We start from the raw sequence: 21,135 nt of genomic DNA on the forward strand, positions 1-21,135 counted from the left end.
AAGTTACATTACAAGTAATATGCAGTTAACAAGTATATATATCACTGTAGGAAGATTATAATTTTACCTTTCACATATAAGTGGCAAGATGTGCTGACACTCCCCGCCTTATTGGTAGCAGTGCAGGTAAATCTTCCACTGTCTTCTGCAAAGGCTTCGCGAATCACAAGGCGAGCAAGCCCTGCTTTGAAAGTGATCTGGAAGTCCATTGAGCTCTCAATCTTGTAGTCTTCCCTGTACCATGTCACAGTAGGCTGAGGATGACCAGAGATATGGCACTCCAGAGTTACAGACTCACCTTCAGTCACAGTCTTATTTTTGAGGCCCTGTAGGACAAAAAAATAAGTATCATCACAGTCAGTATGTATTTTCACTACTGAACAGATATTTAAATAACTAAAACCTATTTGAATGGAAAATTTAACATCTAATTGAAAACATTGTTCTGTTCAGCAGTGTATCCAGGAAAAAGGAGGCATTTTCCAAAGGGAAGTATTTGAAACTGGATTTGGGATCTCTGAACATTACTGTTATTAACAAGAAAATGAAAAGGTAGGTGGATGTTTATGCAGATCAGGGTGAGAAATTGTCTCACTGCAGCAAAGATCAATCTACTGTCTGACATAATTGTGAAGAATCACCCCCGTAACAGACATTCTGCGTAGTTTGTATTAGAGATAAATTGTATGGCTGAGTAAGTTTAATACAGAGTTAAAAAGATTAAACAAAGCCAAATTTTCATGGTCAGGTTTTCAAAGAGAAAAGTTAAAATACAAAATGAGTGAAAACATAGTGTAACTCCCCTAATCTACATATATATTACTTACTGAGACTAAGGTGGGTGGAGTAGCAGGGATTTCTGCAGGCACGGGAACTCTGGCAGTTTCTGTCACCTAGGTTGTATAAAGCACAGTTAACAAACACCTAACAAAGCCAAGGACATAACGAGCAGAATTTAGATAAGAAAATAAATCAGATAAAGAGAACTCTTTGCTTGTCATAGGTAAATATTAGGTCCTTAGACGGATTTGTGTGAAACAGCAAAGAGATAAAAGTCGGTGGAATGCTGTAAAAGTGGAAAATTGCAATGAGGAAACAGAAAAAAAAAGTGAGGCTATGCTATGTTCTTAAGATGAAAATCAACATGATGGAAATTTGCTTAATAACATACCTTTGCTTCACCTTCTTTCCGCAACACCAAGTGTTCTTCCCGCACTCCTTCACTTTTAATGCTTACACCTGTCTCTTTCTTAGTCTCAACGTCATAGCGACTTTTATAGGTCTCAGCAGCCTCTCCAAAGGGAAACTGTGGAGGAGCAACTGGCTCTGCTTTTATCCTGACTTCATGTGGCTTTAGCTGAGGTGGTTTCACGGGCTTGGTGATCTTTTGCACAGCAGAAGTGGCTGATAACTCTTTTTCCAGAGTAGCCATTGCAGATCCTGCTATTGAAACCTGGGGAACAGAAGAGTTACAGCTTTGTTGTTCTCTTGTTTTCAAAGGAGAGCAGATTGCCCATGTACCAGTTGCTTCCTTAGTTACTTATTTGTTGACACTGCAAAAGCTATACATACAAAAATTACTTTTAGTTTTAGATTGCACTAGTAGAATACCAGAGACACAATATACTTGTAGTATTTTGGATGTGTCTAACATGCAAATATTTTCTCTTTTTTTACTTTAGAATTTGATCTTTAAATGGTCAAGAAGCTCTTGTTGCTCCTGCAACATGAGAAATGTCCTCTAAATTTATTCACTTGAGGCCTTAGCTTTCCATTTAATCTGATACTGCAATAAACAATACTCCTAATTTCATAACCATCGGTGATTAAAATAAATGAAGATATTTCAAAATGTTATTGTAGGTCTGGTAACTTTGGAAAAACATACATAAATCTTTAAAGAAAAAATATTTTAGGTAATTTTTATAATGTTTAATTAGATTTGAGGGGAAAAAACAGTTCTTTTTTAAAGTTCAGGTGAAGAGAGAAAGTATGCTTGAATGAGAAAATTAATTAAATGGGAACTTTTAATATTATGTGAAGGATTCAAACAGAAGAATGGAAAAAATATTAAAAATGGATGGTGTCATATTATGCAGTGTGGAATTTTTCTGTTTCAAAAATTAGCTTAGTATGTAGTAATCTGCAAGGAAGAAAGAAGCACTGTTTCCAATGTGCTAGTGAACTGATCTACATAATAAGATTGAAGAGGGATACTTCTGCTCTTTAAAAACATAAGTTGCATGACAAATGTTTACGATTTCACTGCACGACATGAAGTATCAAAGCTGCATCCTTAAACAGATGATAAGCTTGTCTAAATAACTAATAATTACAAATCACATTTTAGCAGTTTGTGTGTCTGTTTTCAGCACTGCTTTTTCTTAGTTAAACAAGCCAACAAAAACTACTGTGGAGAGCATACAATTCTTATTTTTCTTCTTGGGAAAGCACCATACTGGAGTGGGAGCAAAAGCCAAATAGAATGGGTGACCTACTGGTTATTATAAATGAGCATGCTGTTGTTCTTGGATACAGTTTTCACTTCTTACCTCATATGCATGGTCTGGTTTAGGAACAGCAATTTTGGAGACTGTGAAGTGAGGGCTTGCCGTGCGGGGTCGTGGGTGTTCAACATGAATTGTTTTCTCAGTCATAGTTTCTGTTGCTCTTTTTATCTACACAAAGGAATGAAAAAAGTTGTTCAGAATGTGATGCTCTTCTCCAAACCGAAACAGATTTCACTGGGACATAGTTTTTGGAAAAGAATGTAATGTAAACTGATTCTAACCTCTGTTGATACATGAAATTCCTTCTTTTCAGCAGCTGAGATATGTTTCTCAGGAGGAACATAGACAGTTTTAACTTCTTTAGTGACAACGTGACGTTCTGCTGGGGCCTCAGCAACATGGTCTGTTACAGTGTGCTCTTTATAGCCATATTCCAAAGTTTTCTGTTTTACATAAGCTTCATCTGCTTGTTCTGGTTCCCAGGGTGATCGAACACGTGCCTGATCAACTGCTGCAACAACTGTAGCTACAGCTTCAGCCCTTTTTCCAGCTTCAGTCTACAGATAACATTGGCAGAATTTATAGAAATATTCATCATTGTATTAAAGGTGTGCATATCTCGCAAATACTTATAAATATAATGCTCAGTAAAGTATATTCCAGACAGAGTGCATAGATATACAAAAGTAATAATGCAAACATCAAATTTGTTCACCCATAAATGCACTTCAGAGTCAGAAGATTCCAATATAGACATATTTTTTCCTAAGCTCTATCTATACACATTCAGAACATATCTATGTTTGTGTGCTTTATACATATCAATATTTGTATGCAAGACCACTTTTACTACTTTATAGTCACATTTACAGCTACTTGTCTAAGAGTACAGCAGCTGTGTAAATGTGCACATAATTTTAAATTATGAGTCAGTATGCTCATCAGCTCTATGTAACTGTCAGATGCTATTAAAAATGTAGAGAATGTCTAGCATTTGATGTGAATGTGTTTACTAAGGAATATACCCATAAAAATTTTTACCATAGTCATATCTGTTAATTCAGTGCTAATCTATTTTAAATTATTTTACGAAAAAAGGAGCTTTCTGAGAAATTGGAAATAATGCATTTGTATCAGGAATTTTATTTGTTTCTAATAACTGATAAATCCTGTCAACTTCTATGTTGTCAGGGTCCAAATTTCTGCCCAGTCAGCCAACAGTAGGTAATAGGATGATTACTGCCAGTGTTTATTACTACTGTCATAACTGATCTGGATGTAGCAACAGAGCATATAAAAGGCATGCCTTGTAAATGGGAAAAAACCTAATAGATAATGATTTTTAAATCAGCATGAAATTATTACCTTAAACTAAAATAACTTAAGCAAGGCCAAAATGTGCTTGTTTACAGAGACTTTGTTTTATTATTAAAGTAGTTGTTTAGGTAACAGAGATCTCTTTTTCAGTATCATTGCTGATTTCAAAATAATTTTTTATACCAACTTGAATTTGTCCCTAAATTTACATCATCTAACAGGTAACTGTAATCTTTTAACAGTCTGACCTCTCTGAGAGAGTTTTATATGCTATACTATTTTAATTATATATTATAAATGTATTTTATGAATGTACCGTACTGTTTTTAACAAAGTAGGTAGATAGACTTTAAATAAAACCTGTTGGCAACTACAGGTCCCACATATAAGAGTTCCTGGCTATGTTATAATAGAAAAGCTTTTCTGCTGTGGGAGTGCTACTGGAACAAAGCAGTGTCAACAAGTGTCTGATTGTCAAAAGTAATATACTGGACAGACTTGAATGGATGTTAAAGTTTCTATTGTACAATGAACAATACAATTCAAACCTTAATAGAGAGAGGTTGTTCCTTCTGACAACCATAAAATTGCAAGGAATCATCTTGCAGAAAAAAAGATTGCAGTGTCAAAAATTTGAACAAACAAACATTACTTGAAAGTCATTGGTAGGGAGCAGGCTTTCATAGAGAAATCCGACTGCAGTCTTAAAAGGGGCATTTCCTAACAGGGTGAGACATAAACCTCTTTATCACTAGAAACCCAATCACACTGACTCTGTTACTTGATAATCATCCCCCTTAACGGGTATGTTATCAGGAATTAATTTGAGGGTATTCTATTGCACCCAAGTAGCTCTTAAAAGGTGAGTTTTGCAGATAAAAGAAATTGTAACAGTGCATTCCACATCTGCAACAGCTGTATTCACCTGATCATAAGATAGATGAATTTGTTCTTGCTTGGCTGTAATTTCTTCTCTAGTTCTGGACACTGTGACTGGTGCTTTGGGTTTATCAGTGGCAATTACTTTCGGAACTACAGTAGTTTTCTTGGCTTCCTTTTTAATCTAATTATTATAGCAGAAATAAAAATTTCAGTTACATATGATCTTGAAAGATATTTGAACAATGGGAAAGCATTATGGAATGGGAACAGGGAAGGAGAATTAAGGGGTTAGATCCTGGTGCACTGCACACAGCTCTGTATTATATGTATACTGATAAGTATTGTTACTTTCTGACACCTATTTAAATAAAAGTAATGATTTTAAAAAAAAGTTAAAATGCATTTCAGGAGTCAGTCCATTCCAAAGGTCAGTCAGAAAAGAATTATGGGCATCCTATTAATGGGAACAGTTAGGAGAGAAAGATAGAGGTGGAATAATATAGTCTAAATAACAGTAGTTCTAAAAGTTTGTAAGTAGAATAAATCTTAGAAAAAATGAACTACAAATGTATAGTTAGTAGTTTTTTGAGGGACACATAATGTTTGTAGAGAAAAGAGGATAAAAAACCAAATATGGTTGTAACAGTTCTATTCACCTTTTCATGGCTTATGCTCACTTGTTCTTGTTTGGTAGCAATTTCTTCTTTACTTTTTGATATTATGACGGGTGGTTTAGGTTTATCAGCGGTAATTACTACCTTAGGTACAGAAGGTTTCATATCTTCCTTTCTTATCTAGTTTTTATGGTAAAGAAAAATAATTGTAATCAATTACACCTGTTGTCAAAATTACACAGCTTTTCAGGAAAGTGGGATAAGGTTTCAGAATGTGTATCAATAAGAGAAAAACATCACCTGAGAAAAGGAGTAATTCCTTTGTACAGACCAAATTATAGTTTATATGCCAGCTGAACAAAGTGCAAAGTCATTAACATATTGCATTAATCTGTGTGTAAATTAGAGAAGAATCTTCCCACTTCCTAGTTGTGATATATCATTGTCATGTTTTGTAAAAACCATTTGCATAAAAATGAGTATTACTGACTTAATATTTACTCCCATCAGTAGATGGAACCACTTCATTGGTTACCCCAACAAACAATGGTTCCACATGCTGTAGCAGGTACATTCCAGTCCTCACACAAATATGAACTTCATTAAATCAAACTCCACGCGTAAATATCATATCATGAGAGATAACCTTTACAATTTATCTTCAGAAATCTACCTTCAGATAAAAAGCAAAGGTCATTAAGCATCTGATGAAATTCTGAGTACCCTGGCAATAAAAGCCATAATGCTCAAAAGATCTGTAGGAAGGGCAGCTGTACTCTTCCTCTGTAAACAGAGCCACTATGAGGTCAGTGTAACTGGACTTGCAGTGCTGGGCCTATATCAGGAATACGTTGCTTTATAAAGTTTTAATTTTGCAATTTTCTCTTCATGAAGAAGCAGAGCAAAGATATGTAGCATGAAGAATGAGGTTTTATAAATTTATTGGAGTATAACAATTAGTTAAACATCTGTAACATTTATTTACCTTTTCATGAGCAATGTGCACTTGTTCGTGTCTGGTAGATATTTCTTCTCTAGCTCTTGATATTCTTTCTTGCTCTTTGGCTTTGTCTGTGGCAATTATTACTCTGGGTACTGGAGTTTTCTCTCCTTCTTTTCTTACCTGCATGTTTACAAATAAAGAAGTTTAAATGATATGTTGATTAAAAATATAAGGTATGCGGTTTTCAATACATTTGGAAAAGAGTATACAAACAAAAGGGAGGAAAAATGTCAAACTATGGATTTCAAAATCATCTTGTCTGGAAACGACAACAACAATATAAACACACTTTTTATAAAATGTGTACACAGTTAGCATAAAAATAATAAAACATTCCACAAATGCTTGCTTTGCTTTTGAATGCAGCAATAAAAAAAATCGGATCAGAGAAAAACTGTCCTGCATCATAATCAGTTTGAGAAAGTGTAGGATATTAAAAACAAGTTTTAGGTAACTTTTATTTTGCCAACTTGTTCAGATGTAACCTGCACATAAACACATAATTTTTTGCCCAGGTGGATTTCTGTTTTTCAGTAATTTAAAGGTAGGTTAAACTTTCTTCCTCATGCATTTCAGCAAGAATGCAAATGTAACATTTCTCTATAAAAGCTGGTCTTCCATTAAATCACATTTGTCTGATAAAACACATGCTAAAATAATCTGAATCCCATTCACTCATCAATATTTTCAAAATTGATTTTAATGCAGAATGAGTTTTTCCTCCTTTTTCTGACCCACTGTGTTGCCAACAAACAGAGCATGCTACAAATGGCAAGCTTAGAAACAAAATCAGAAAAAAAAAATTGGAAAATTTAAGAGATATTTCCTACATGTCAGTTCCTTAAATGATTTAGAATACTATCTACTAAATCACCATACAATAGATAAAAAAATAGATCTTTTTCTAAGTTAATGTTTTGCAAGTTTATCTATCACATTCTTAGGTATTAATAATGGAAGAGAAATAAAAAAGGAAAGACAGTTATCATCAAGGAGAGATAGAAGAATGATAGCAATGTAAACTAGAAGAATGAACATATATATATAAGGAAAAAATAATATTACGGTACATCATTTGTCTTGTTCATAGGCTTGTCTTTTTGATGAGATACTAGATTTTTGAACAAGGTAGGATATGACAATCATCGATAACATCTGTATTCACCTTTTCATGAGAGATGTGCCTTTGTTCTTGTGAAGTAATTCCTTCTCTAGTTCTCGATATTACTGTTTGTTTTGTGGCTTTATCACTGGTAACTACTACTGTTGCCTCCTTTCTCATCTGATTTTCATAGCAACAAATAAAAAAAACAAAGCCTTAAAATTCATTTTAAAACAAATTGATCATCAAAAGAAGAGGGAGAAGGTAAAATAGGGAGGAATGCAAGTGAAGGGAAAATACTAAGGGAGAATTATTTTATTCCTAGTAAGGAAATTATAAATAACATATTAGAGGAAAAACCATCAGTGTAAGAATAATGTTAGATAATAAATGGCAAGGGAGAATACAGGATCACTTTCACAGAAGGCATTCTTAAACTTAAAAACAGTTTAAGAATAATTAGTTCAGTCCTGCTATGATGGAAAGCAATGCAATAAGTGATCCACGAGCACTCCTTTACAGTCCAGATGCTCTATATGAGTATGCATGCTTTTGTGGTGCACTTGTTAATGCCTCAGTGAATCACGCCTTATTTGCCTGTTGGATGAAGGGATAAAGGGCAAATCATAGAATGTCTGTGCTCTATTTCTACCTGCTCCTGAACAGGTTGAACGTGGACTGCAGTCATTGCTGTCCTTTTAGCAGTTTGCTCTACAACACCTGGAGCTGGTTCTCTCACCATGGCTTGATCCACAGCAGCAACAACCGTAGCAACAGCTGCTGTTTTTTCACTGTCCTTTCTCACCTATATTAGTCACATGAAAAGACATTTTTCATGTTTTGCATACATCCAGTAGAAGCACAAAACAAGTACAGAGACAGAATGTTGCAAAGCAGCATTTAAATATTTGCAGCAGAACTCTCTCAAGAGCAGATACACGTATTTATACACAGCCACTTGGGTTCCATTTAGCAGCTCTATTCAGCACTGGTGAGTCCACACATAGAGCAAAACCAAAGCTCTTTCCAAAAATAGACTTTACCTCTCTAGCACCAGCCACAACCTCACCAGCAGCAGCACCACTAATCGTAACTTGTTCTTGGACCCCATATCTTCCCTCCCATCTTTCTTCAGTTCTTATTTCAGCAGCGCTTGTAGATACTCTCGTTTCCTTCATCTGGGCTTCTGTGGTTACAGCATATCCTTCCTGCTTCCATGGAGGAAGGACTTCAGCCCCAGCTGTTGTCACTACATGTGTTTTACGGATCGGAGATGGAGATTTCACTGGTCTAATAGGTGAGGTGGAGATTCTTCCAGCAGGAGAAACTGACCTAATGAAAAAAAAAAGTATTAATATAATTAATGTAGTGTCATACAACAACAACTATATAAACTACTTCAGCCTGAACTTGAATTCACTCCTGATTTAGGGTATCTTCAGCACTTTGTAGTTTGATTTTTAAAAAGTTTTTGAGGTGTTCTACTTGTAAATTACACTTACCTGTTTTTAACATTATGCCTAATGTGTGTTTTTGTCATCTTTGTAGTAGCTTAGTTAGATTTCCAAAAAGAAATAAGGGCAAATGTCAAAGGGCATTTCATTCAAGCACATACATTTAAAATATAAAAATACATCATTAGTTTCAATTGCTCTATCTTAATTTTCTTAACAGGAATAATACAAAAGGTTTACAGGCTGTGAGTATTACATATTATATTTGTAGTCCGGTCTCTGTAGAGACACAAAATGATTAGTGTAACTGCTTTTCGTAAAAATATGCTGTGGCAGCCACCTAGCAACAACACAACTGTATCTACTGCTACACCACATCTCATTTCCATGTGTCATCCATACATGTGTTCAGACTCCAGGCAAGCTTCTGATCAGGGCTATATTCTTTTCCCCATACTTATATTTACAAATACCAGCCACAATAATTGGTGGCCACTTGGGAATACTAGTTTCTAAATTCTGATATTCCAAAAATTCAATCCCAGTCCCAGCAGATAGTTTTAAAGCATTTTTCAAAATGCTTTAACAGGTTTTCTAACTTAGATTTTCTTTGACAGGAAATTTTTTATTCTGCATTTCCCAGATAACATTAACAGATTGCAGCAGTAGGGGGCATCAGCATCATATTATTTTTTATATTTATTTTCTAACGTGTTGTATGTCTAAAAGTGGTTTGACTATCAGAGTACAAACTTCTAGTTCTATATGCACTCTAGATGGCACTGTTGAATTATTCTTTCATCTATGTAGTTAGTTATTGCTAGTTACTCTCAATACATTTCTTCCTGCCCTTGCAAGTTATTCTCCATGAGGCAAAATTCACCAGCATACCTAGCTCTGACAATTTAAATGGGTCTCTTCTGAGTGCTCAGCTTGGAGACGTTCCTTCCAAGACACTAGTGCTTCAGGATGCTGAAACTGCAGGACTTCCAAAGCAATTTTCTCTTTACCTGCCTCTCAGCACAGACCTCCTGGGGTCTACCAGATCATGAGCCCTGCTCTTCAAATCACTCGCTTTCCCTCTCAAGACCCTTTACACAGCAGAGCTAACCTTCATTTTTCCATAACCACATTTACACTTTGCCTACCTTCAAATTATTATTTCTGCAGTCATTACCAGCATACACATAGAACGTGTGTTTGCATTTTTTGACAAATCCTTCCATTCTGTTTGTCCTTATCAGAGTGTCATTGCTCTTATCTCTGTTCATCTAAAATAATCAAGGGCCAACTGCCCTATTGTTTTCTTCTCTTTCATCATGAACTTGGAGCTTTGAGTGCTACTTCAGCTGTATGTAGAGCAATCAAACGGGATTTATTCTCTAAAGGATTTTCTTCCATATGGGATAGCAAATTTACATAAGAAGCATGCACTTCTACAGCAGTGGCAAATACAGCACATTATAGCTCTCAGTCAGAATACACTTGATCAGTATTAAGTCAGTGCGTTCTTCCATCTTATACTATGCTCTCACTCTACAGCATTACTGCCATATGTGAAAGTGATTCAAAAAGCGATCTTGTTTGAAAGAATAGTGACTTTACCTTACTGGTGAGGGTGTAGGTGCTCTGACATGTCTTACAGGTGATGGTGATTGTCTAACAGGTGATGGTGATTGCTGTCGTGCCATTTGTGCTTTTGCAGCAATTATCGGTGGGGTTGGTGATTTTGATGTAGGTCTAGGAGGCATTCGTGGAGGTGTCTTGTGTGGGAGCTGTTGGGCTGCTGCACCTTCTACGACCATTTCAACACTTGTAAGTGATCTGGCATCAAAGTGGGTTTCAATCTTCTACAACGAAATCAAAAAAACAAGTCTGAGATACTGTAGAAGTAGGCATCCACATTTTAGCTTTACCTGGTTTGGTTTTGAAAAATATACCTTTTCAATTCTGGCTTGTCTTGTTTCGGAAATCTGAGCAGTCGAAACAATTGTCTTTGTCTTTTTAGCAGGAACGGCTTCTTCCTCACCTTTTGGAAGAGAAAACATGGTCAGGAGAATTGCATATGGCAAGAAAAAATAAGCAGTTGCAGAACTAAATGAATGGTCAATTATATGCAAGTGTATACAAACAACAGAAAAATAATTAAGCAACCATCTGTTTTTCCTGCAGTATCTATAGACAGATAATTGGGAAAACAGTTTAAATAATATTTCTGCCTTACTACGTCATTAGAAAGCAACCAAAACAAAACACATTTATTGTAGGTTCTTCAGAATCGGTCCTGGATCTCAAATGACTACACAGCCTGCAAGCCTGACTGAGGTGAAATCCAAGCAAGACTGCTCTGGGTAGAATGATTCACTGCTACAATTCTCCTCTAAGAACTGTCTGCGTCCTTACCAGGCTCATTTACAAGACCATGTACAGTTATGCAGTTTAATATATCGATTCTATCAAAGCCAACTTACAAATACAACTTTGAGAAATCTACGGAACAAAATGAGAACAACTGAAAGTATTCTGCTTTTTTCTGTGTACTGTATCCTCAGTTTAAAGAAGAACCACTCTGCAGAAAAGGTCCTTTTAAAGTCTCAGACAAAAATCTTTGGCAAATTTCACCAATGACGCTGCTTTTTCCCAGCAAGTTAATAACTCTTGAGAAAGAAGTTATAAATGAACTTATTGATATAACTTTGATGAAGTGGTGTATATTGTACCATTACAACAATGAATGCTCTCTTATTTTCATGGCTTGCAACTTCAACGCCATTACCTTGAATTAGCAATTCAGCTGTTGAAGTAGCACGTCCCACATTATTCGTGGCATTTACTGAATAGGTACCGGAGTCTTCAGGATATGCTTCTGCAATTATTAAGCTGTAAAGGTCTCCTTCTTGTAAAATTTGAAAATCGGGGGAGCTTTGGATTTCTACTCCATCCCGATAGAACTTCACCACAGGTGTAGGGATTCCAGTCACTCTCACGTCAAGCCGAACTTGACTTCCCTGCCTTGCAGTCATGCTCTGTAGTCGTTGTGAGAAGTTTGGTGGTGCTGTTCCAGCTGCAGTTTTATTGATGAAATAAATAGAAAAACAATAACTTCTGTTAAAAAGAACTGTAAGGCTAGATATTATCATTACTAGAAGTGCACAAGGTCAATTTCTCCTTCACATGCTACTGACAGATGATACTACCTTTTCGAACATTCAAAACATTAAGAATTGATTTGCCAAAACGCAAACAACCTTAACTTTCTTTCATGTGTTTAAAATTTCTGATATTTCTGATTATGCCCATGATTGCAAATGTTTCTAGAATTAGAGATACATTGATTATAACCATAGGTAGTAAGCACAGTCTCTTGGGTATGGCTCTTTATGTCAGTTATTCTGTTAAATATCATCTATATTATTAAATACTAAGGGCTCCATCCTGCTGAATTTTATCCTTTCTTTTATGCATAGTTTGAATGTAGCCAGTGTGACAGATCATGTGAGCAGAAGTATACAGGGCTAAGACAGAAGTTCGTAATTGTGATTAAGAGTGTATAAGATCAAGATTAAACTTTATAAACTTAAAGTGTAAAGGACACTGTTAGAAGTTACTGCTGAGAATATATGCTGAATTCTAGACTGCTTTAGGAGAAGGAATTTGGTTTGCTATTTCTTTGCTGACCATGTACTTCAATCCAAACTTTTTTCATTATCTCTTTCTCACATGGCTAGCAGAGAGAGGTGCCTTTCTTTAGTTGCTTGATACCTGTGACAAGTAGCTCAGCAGTACTAGTTGCTTGCCCAGATCCATTGGTGGCTTGTACGGTGTATCTGCCACTGTTTGCTTCTGTCACGGTGGGGATCACCAGTTTAGCGCGGCCATCACTAAACGAGATCTGCACACCGGGCAGAGTTGCAGCAGAGAGAACCTGGCCATCCCGATACCAGCTCACCTCAGGAACTGGGAAACCTAAAGAAAAAGGAAGACAAAAGGAGATTAAGATGCTATGAAATGCCAGATAGCCAAAATTACCATAATACTCACTCATGTATACACACTTATAGTGGAGTGTAATGACATAGGCACAGATCTATGATTATATGTTCACTGACACAGTGGTAAAGGACTTTCTTTTTAGAAAGGTCTTTAAAATACAGAGAGCAATAGGACAACTGCAATGCTACTGCATTTAGGAAATCACTTGAATAATGAGTGGACCGTAGTGTTCGGCAATCCTGTTGAGCAATAAAAGTTCATCAAAATTATGAGGGGGATGAATGGATGCATATAAGGAGGGTTTTTTTAATTTATTTGCTAGTATCTAAGTAGTACTGCTTATTGCTAGTTTTTAGATTCCTAATGAAAGTTGTCTTCCAGTGTTCTACTCAGCCAACTTTATTGAGCAACTGAAAACCATTTGACGAACAGGTAAAATTTTTATATGAGCCACACAAGGATAACAACTAATTTAAGGAGACAGTTCCAGCTCAAAGTCTTTTTTGTAGTCCTAGAACACCGTTGCTCCAAAATGAAAACCCCTGCCAATTTACTTGTAAATTGTACTTCATGTACTTCTCCTCTCAAGCCAAATCACCAATTGCACTGCACAGGGGCTCAGGAACGAGATCTGGGACTAGGCTTAGTATGGCTGCTCTAATTTTCCCAGTTCCACTCTGTGGTTTGAAAACTCCAGGACCACAGAATTCTGCTTCCTTTCTAGAGTATCCCTCCTATAAACTCATTTAATTATGTGGGGGTTTAATGTGCCAGGAATATGACTGTGTGAGACTAAAATGAAAGAGAAGCTATGTAGCTGAGGCTTTTACTGGTTGTCTGCAGTGACACCAGACTTGCTTAACTTTTAAATTTTACTTGTAGTTGAAAGACTTATTTTTAGGTATATGTAAAATAGAAACACACACGCACACAGAAGGAGAATGTGGCCAGTTTTAGAGAGGATTAGAAACCAAAAGGGTAAAAGTACATTTCAGCATTGTTAATTTCACAGATGGAAATTATCAAGCAGCCCTGATGGGGCTGGTATAATTCAATTTTGTACTACTGGTATAGGACAACTTGGGCATTATCACCAAAAAGATAGCATATCCAGCAGATCCCACTGATTTCATCCAGAGCTATGCATCTTTAACATTTGTGCAAATGGTTTTCAAAATGTGTTAAGCATGGCAACCCAAAATCATGTTGTCAAAAGTGAATTTCTTGAAACATTGCCAAAATGTTTTATTTTCTCAGTGCAGCATTGTATGATGGTTCACAAACATGGGGCTGGTGTGGTAGGTTGAAAAAGGCCTGCCTTTAAAAAAATTGAGTCTATTTTGGTATCTCAAACCAATATGTTCAAGGGATCCAAAAATAGCAGTCATTTTGAAAATCTGAGCCCAAATTCATATTAAAAGAAACTCAACTTCACAAAATTTACTAGCACTCTTCTAGTCCCTTGCCAACGAGCTGGCAATTAAAAGGTAAGATCTGCCTCAGATTATAGATATTTTTGCCTGGACTACATGGAGTAGGGACTTACTTTTATATGTGCCAAATTACACTATGATTTGAATATTAATTATTAGGACATTCATTTTCATCTTAAAACTGGCCTTGAGTTTTTTTGAGCTTTATTACCAAAAAGAAGAAAATGAACCTGAAGTGCCTCAACTTCACTGCTTAAATAATTGAATTCAATGAGATTGTCCTGACAATGATGTGAGAGAAACTGTCAGCCTGTGTACAATCTATGTGCTGCTTTCAACAATATGCAGAGTGTAAAGGCTAGCTTGCATTAGGTAATACCTGAAAATATCAGTTCAAAGAAAGTTAAGCAGAGTACAGGTTAGTTCTTTATGAACAAATTCAATATCTCATCAGTACTGTGGAGACATGAGGACGGGCACCGTTCTAATGCCAGCAGCACGGCAGACTTTCTTGACAGTGACATGCTGTCTCATGTTCCCTCAGTCATGCTGACCCAGTAGGGCTCCCCCTGTGATGATGTCCTAGCTGTTCTGGCATTTACTGCTTTTAATCGCAGGGCTTGTGTGTTCTGCACTTTCTGAGCACAGGGGGAGGTACTGGGTATTTTTGTCTGATATCAAACCTTTGTAATGTGGCACTTAATTCACAGTCTGATACACCAGTACAATTCTTTTGTTCTAGTTTACAGACTGCAAAATTGCATCTCAGGTGGTTGCTAAGCTCTTTTTGGTACTCTTAGATTAACTGGGCTCTTCATGTCTGAACTGTAGCTCTATATTAACACTTGACTTGTATACACAAGGGCAGTGTTATCAGAGATAAACAGAAAGTCTGAATTTCAAATTCACAATAATTCATGACAGATAGAAAGTGCAGACAATGTTGCAGAATAAAGCTATGTAGTCCATTATTTATGCAATTAGTTCAAGAAATAAAACTTTCGTATTTTTTATGCATTAGAAAAACTGAATGCCAAGCCACTGTCAGATCCGTCAATCTTGGTGGATGCTTTTGGGGCAGGAAAGATATTCCAGAATCTCACAACGTGAATAAAAGCTAACAGGAGATTGCCTCAAATGATATTTGCAACTAAAATACAAATATGATATATGCTATTAGAAAAAATCCTGTATCTCTTCTTAGTAAGAAATCAAGTTCCCCTCCCAAGTACTCCATGATATCACACAAATGAAAATAGCCAAAATCACGCATTGAGCCATAATATTAGCATCCTAACTTGTTCTGATGATATATTTATGTATTCATCATAATAAGTATTGTAATCATCAGTGGAAAGAAACTTTTTACAGAAAATTTATGGTGTACAGACAACAAGAGAAGGTCAGGGCAATTAACTGAAGAGTAGAGGGCCAAATAACAGAGTAAGGCATGAAAAAAATATCTTGCATGTAGAGTACAGGACATGTTCAAACACTTTGTGTCAACCTTGTGTGAGCCAGTGTTACCCAAAGGGATGAAGGGATGAACCACAGTGGACCATAGATGTCAGAGATCTTTATAGTTGGACAGATCATGCATTTGCACCTGTCAGAGAGCATCTGGGTAGTGTTTTACGGTATGTGGATCATCACATTGCTAATGCCTGTAAGACAATATAGCTCAATCAGCAGGAACACGTGTCATTTCTCCTTAGTCACTGCCAAGGTCAGAGGCACTCTTAGAACAGGGTGTTGGTTATCTGGTATAATTATCTCAGGGGTTTGCATGGGATTTTGCACAAGACAGGGTGTTTTAATAGCGTGTAGACTGGCAAAATGAAGTATCTTTTAAAATTATGTGGCATCTTTAAATTGTATCACCTTAAATTATATTAATCCAGCCTTGTACTAACATCATGATCACCAACACATCTACTATCTCACAAACTAGGTTTTTCTATCCTCTTCAGTGGCCATGTCAGTGAAGAACTAGCATATGCCTTGCCTTTTGTACCTTGACTTCTCATTCTGTCTGATCATCATCCAAACAGCATTACTCTCTCTGCACCCATATGAAGTTCCCTTATTAGCTCAGTATACATTTTCACATATATACTTTTAATGCTATTTCCCCCCAGTTTTGATGATTCTAATGTAGATGAGTATTGGACACCAGTCTCATTGGCAGGATGATCGGCTATTGCCTGGGAAGCCTTGTATCTTTATGCAGTATGTTTGTAGATATCTGACAGCACCTCACGGTGCTGATCAATATCATATGAGGTGGATATATATTCACATTTCAGCACTGATAATTACTCATTCAGATCAGATTATGCTCTACAAAAAGTGTTATTGTTGGTCTTAGCATAAACGTTACCAAAAATAATAATAAAAAATAAACAGTCTTGCAAGAATGAATCAAAATCTTACCACTAATATGAGCCTCAAAGGTTGCGGCACTACCCTCCAATGCCACAACACTTTGTAATGGCTGTGTAAATGTTGGTGCTTTTGTCGTCATCTTTACAGGCACTCTGAAAGCAACAAAAACATAATTAGATATTCATGGCAAAATTGTTATTATACACACATTCTTCTTGCTAGATTTTAGGAATATTTGTAATTATTTTCATAATTTACTCTTCTCAGTTTTAAATCACATTGACCTGGCGAAATGTAGGGTTTTTTAAAAGTTGTATAGCAAATTACTCTTAGGGCACACTTTTCTGAGTTGGATGTGAAACTGTTCTGTTTAGTGAAGCTGTGATTTGGCATTACAAGTATGCAGCAGGAGACAAAGCTCTGCTTGACTCATTGCATGACCTTGTGCAGGTCATCTAGCCTCTATTTGTTCATTAGTCTCCTTTACCTAAAGAGAAAATAATGTCCATGTAAATTTTTTTTTTAAATTATTTGAAAATGCTTTGTTAGTACAAAGTATTTTCATTCTCCAATAGGAAGGCAACTAGGTCACTAAGTAGCAACTGAAAAAAATGTGAAGGTCTACAATCTATTTGGCTTTTAAAAATTAAAAAAATGCCAGGAGGGTCTCTTTTAACAGCAGTCTGTTATTAATGAATAATTTCATTTTACACAGAAGCATATTGGCATTGAAGATGCAGATAAAATTCTACTCTTTCTTAGAGAGTATCTCAGTGGAATTTTGAATATGGGAAGACAGCCACCTTCGAAATGTGAGCTCAGATATAAGGTAGCCACTGACACTGATGGTTTGAACAACTGCAGATCCATATGAAATCTGAAAGAAAAATAGTTTGCTTTCTCTTCCTGTGCCACAAGATTCTACTTTTAAATAGCGCACTGCCACTAGAAAAGCTTCTGTATCAGCAGTATTTTATATTTGCATGAACATATTTATTCACTGATGTTGAATTGTGTATGTTTTTAAAATGTAGCTAGTATCTTCTTAATAGTATCATACATCTATTAAAGTTACAATTTTTCTCATTAGAAAATTCCCTTGAGAGTATTTCATTTCTTACTAAACAAGGATTAATCCCATAGTCTTTTCAAGTCAATCTCACTCAAATATTTACCATTGTTTACTTTGGCTTTTGTGTCTGATTTTGTGACAGTCCCAGGCTTAACTTAAAAGTTAACGAGAAAGTGAAGTTTCTTTCACTATGAGCCAAATCTATGCTATCTTTCACAGGGTGAAAATTCTTCGTGATCAAAATCAGTGCCCGATGCCTACATACAATAAGGGCAGAACTGGATATTGTATTGGGATCTTGTGCTGCTTTTTATTGCCTTCACTGGTTATCTGGGTACTTGTTCCATCTTGACAGAGGAACAGCCTTTTATCAAAACTTTTCAGCTTCAGGGGTGGGGGGAAATGAGTTCAAATCAGAAATAAATGTCCAACATTTCATCCTAACATAACACTAGTTTTCTGAAAGGAAGATGAAGACACATCTGTCACATGTAATTCACTAAGATCTACTTCAGCTATAACTATGTTTTGAAGGTCATCTAAAATATATGGAAATAATCTTACAATATAACTAAACATTATGAAAGCTTATATATATATATTTATATGTAATTTCCTGACTCTATAATAGATTGGAAGTCATTTAATTAAGTGGAATTCTCATTGAGTTCACACAAAGTTTATATATTTCATTGTTTAGGTAAATTTTGGTGTCGAAGATCTGATCTTATAAGGCTTTTTGTATAATTAGAATTGAAAGCATGCATCTGAAATGTCATGTTCCAGAAATAACCTTCCCAGCTATGAATGACAGCAGACAAGTGTTCCAGAGCTGCCATGTAATTGATACCTTAGCAGTTGATTCCCTTAAAAAGTCATCAGCGCTTAGCTGATACCATATGCATTTTATCAGAGCTATTCTTGGAGCTTCTCAGTTTATCTGTCAGTAGCATAACCTTGAACACTCCCAACAGAAAGGAGTTTTTAAGTTAAGCAGATGTTCCCATGCACTTTTCAAATCTTAATTTATATATTCTTTAACAATAAATACACTGCAAAAACTTTTTGCTGAGTGTTATCAAAACTTACTCCCAGAAATTTAAGACATAACCTTTCCAGAGAATTTGTGCTCCATATCTATACTCTGAAAACTATACCCCCCTGTGAGCAAATTTATACATAATAGATCTTATCAGGATTACTAATGACTGATAAAATACCCATTACACTAGCAGAAACATGCTACTAACCTGATCTCTCAAAGTGCCTGTAAGAGTGGGCTAAGCCCAACGAAATCTTCTTGAACGACGTCCTTATCCAGAGTAAGATTTTTTTAGACAATCCCAGCATGAGAATTGTAGAGCCTCTAATCATAAAAACAAAACTACACAGTCTTGACAGTGTAGTTTTGTTTTTTTGCAATCCCTACACCCGAGGCGAGGCGGGGAATGCACGACTGCTCAGAAGCGCTAACATAGTTGTTTTGCTTTATATACCCCAGCTCTGCTGACAGGTCTGCCTCATCATGTCAGTGCCAGTTCTGATTGGTTTCCTGAAAGAAAGTATCTTGTGAGAGGGGATCCACTCCGTGTAACCATACACCACCTCTTGGTTTGACTGACATCACTAATTTTGGAAGCACAAAAGAGAATCACTGAGGAAACATCATCTGTTCCAAAGATTTTGATTTATAATTCAATTTCATTTATAATGTGCAGTTTACAAGCCATTGCAAATTTCCTAAGTCATAAGCACAAGACGAAGAAAGTAATAAAAAAGAGTTTCAGCAGAGGATACGGACAAGTCAGAAGTAGTCATGTCAGTGAGATTCAGCCTTACTTTCTTGCATTATAAAACATCGAAGAAGCTACCAAATGCATCTGTCAATCACCAGACTAAGTAAGCTGAGCTCAGACATGTGGCTGCAGATTATTAGAATACACTGTTTAAATTATTTTTTTCCATAACTTTGAATTCAAAAACTGTATTTGGTAATGTATAGATATGGAACTCCGGGGGTTTTTTTGTTTCCTTCACAATTTTGCTGTTGGATGTTCCAAGCAATTAAGCTTAACAAACAATATCATATGATGTGCAGAAATATAAATTTTGCAAAAGTAAATTAACAGAGACAACTACTGTAATTTCCAAAAGAGCAGATTTTAAGTCTAACGGCTTTTTTCTAGGCATGTGGAGAGATCACAGAGTTAATCATCCATGGAACAGCATATTAGTCTGTGAACTTCCACTAGCCCGGCTTCATCAGTCTATGCAGCTAATTGTACCAATCTAAATTGGTTACCTCTGAAACAGAAGACAGTGAGAAGACTACTCTTGTCTGTAGCTGGAATGGGAGGTGTTTTGCCACAACATCACATCTGCCTGTTTTCATTGTTGCCTTCTTATTCAAAAATCCTTTTCTGTCCCTATGAAGTGGAATATATATAATGCATATATAGCAAACTCTTTAAGCACATAACTGGCTCATAAGACTACCTATGTGCTTAAAGTCAAGCATGTGCTCAGCTGTTTTGGTAAATGGAGGACTTCAGTCTGCTGTTACCAAGATCCACATTGAAAAGGATCCTCTCAGTACTTATGAGAGCTATCATTATAGCAGGTTTGCTCCTGGTGAGGGAAGGAGGAGCCCAGCAGCTTCGTATTATCAATTCCATCCTTCAACCAAAAGGCTCCAGTAGGCACAGGATGCCAAATGTAAAGATAAATGCAACTAGGGAAAGCGGTATAAAGTCCTCCAAGAAGATACATAGAGAAGTTAACACAGGCTGGAGTTCTGTACTATCAGCTGCACTTGTGTTTGAAAACAACCCGAAGGAAACCTCCAGCAGGAGCTCCACAAAACGCCAAGGAGAGACAATACCACCGCTATGATTCCCGAGTATTACATTGTAGTTTGCAGAACTAAAAGAAACAAGAAAATACACATTGTTGTGATCTCATAAAATAAGTTCAGAAATATGATCTTCCCTTTAATTTATCCATCCCATAATGTGTCACCTTTGCGGCTACTCTCGGCACACAGCAGTAACAGCAGCAACAGAAACTGGAGGAATAGTCTCTACACTGGTACCATCTAGACACAACTTGAGGTTGAAAGTCAGAGTACTATGGCTCATTTATAGCTTTTTGTTGGAAACAGATGTCAGAGAGCCTAATCTGTATAAGACTTAGTATGATAACAAATGAAACTCTGGGCATTAGTGGGGAGGACAAGTTAGCTTCTACCAAAAGACACAAAATGTCCAAAGAAATCTGTGTAAAGGGTAGCTAATTTCTGATTCTAAATAGAGACTTGCTAATTAGCAGATGGTTGTTTTTCTGTATAGTTGAACACTTAAATATTCAATGA

The 21,135-nt window shown here is 36.2% G+C and overlaps 1 protein-coding gene across 1 annotated transcript in view; it reads right to left on the minus strand.

Moving 5' to 3' along the window:
* Positions 1-19,319, minus strand: part of TTN (titin) — a 243,157-nt gene extending 223,838 nt beyond the window's left edge. The window contains exons 1-17 of the mRNA XM_054830237.1: positions 19,016-19,319; positions 16,742-16,845; positions 12,645-12,848; positions 11,659-11,946; positions 10,823-10,911; positions 10,488-10,732; positions 8,472-8,760; positions 8,081-8,233; positions 7,492-7,608; positions 6,309-6,446; positions 5,366-5,503; positions 4,753-4,890; positions 2,792-3,067; positions 2,553-2,678; positions 1,172-1,453; positions 828-893; positions 68-326 (exon numbers count right to left, since the gene is read on the minus strand). Coding sequence (XP_054686212.1) covers positions 68-326; positions 828-893; positions 1,172-1,453; positions 2,553-2,678; positions 2,792-3,067; positions 4,753-4,890; positions 5,366-5,503; positions 6,309-6,446; positions 7,492-7,608; positions 8,081-8,233; positions 8,472-8,760; positions 10,488-10,732; positions 10,823-10,911; positions 11,659-11,946; positions 12,645-12,848; positions 16,742-16,832 — 2,899 coding nt within the window. The 5' untranslated portion in view covers positions 16,833-16,845; positions 19,016-19,319. The remainder of the gene's footprint in view (positions 1-67; positions 327-827; positions 894-1,171; positions 1,454-2,552; positions 2,679-2,791; positions 3,068-4,752; positions 4,891-5,365; positions 5,504-6,308; positions 6,447-7,491; positions 7,609-8,080; positions 8,234-8,471; positions 8,761-10,487; positions 10,733-10,822; positions 10,912-11,658; positions 11,947-12,644; positions 12,849-16,741; positions 16,846-19,015) is intronic.
* Between the last annotated feature and the right edge of the window lie 1,816 nt (positions 19,320-21,135).

This window comes from Grus americana, chromosome 6 (assembly GCF_028858705.1).
Source record: "Grus americana isolate bGruAme1 chromosome 6, bGruAme1.mat, whole genome shotgun sequence".
Lineage (NCBI taxonomy): Eukaryota > Metazoa > Chordata > Aves > Gruiformes > Gruidae > Grus > Grus americana.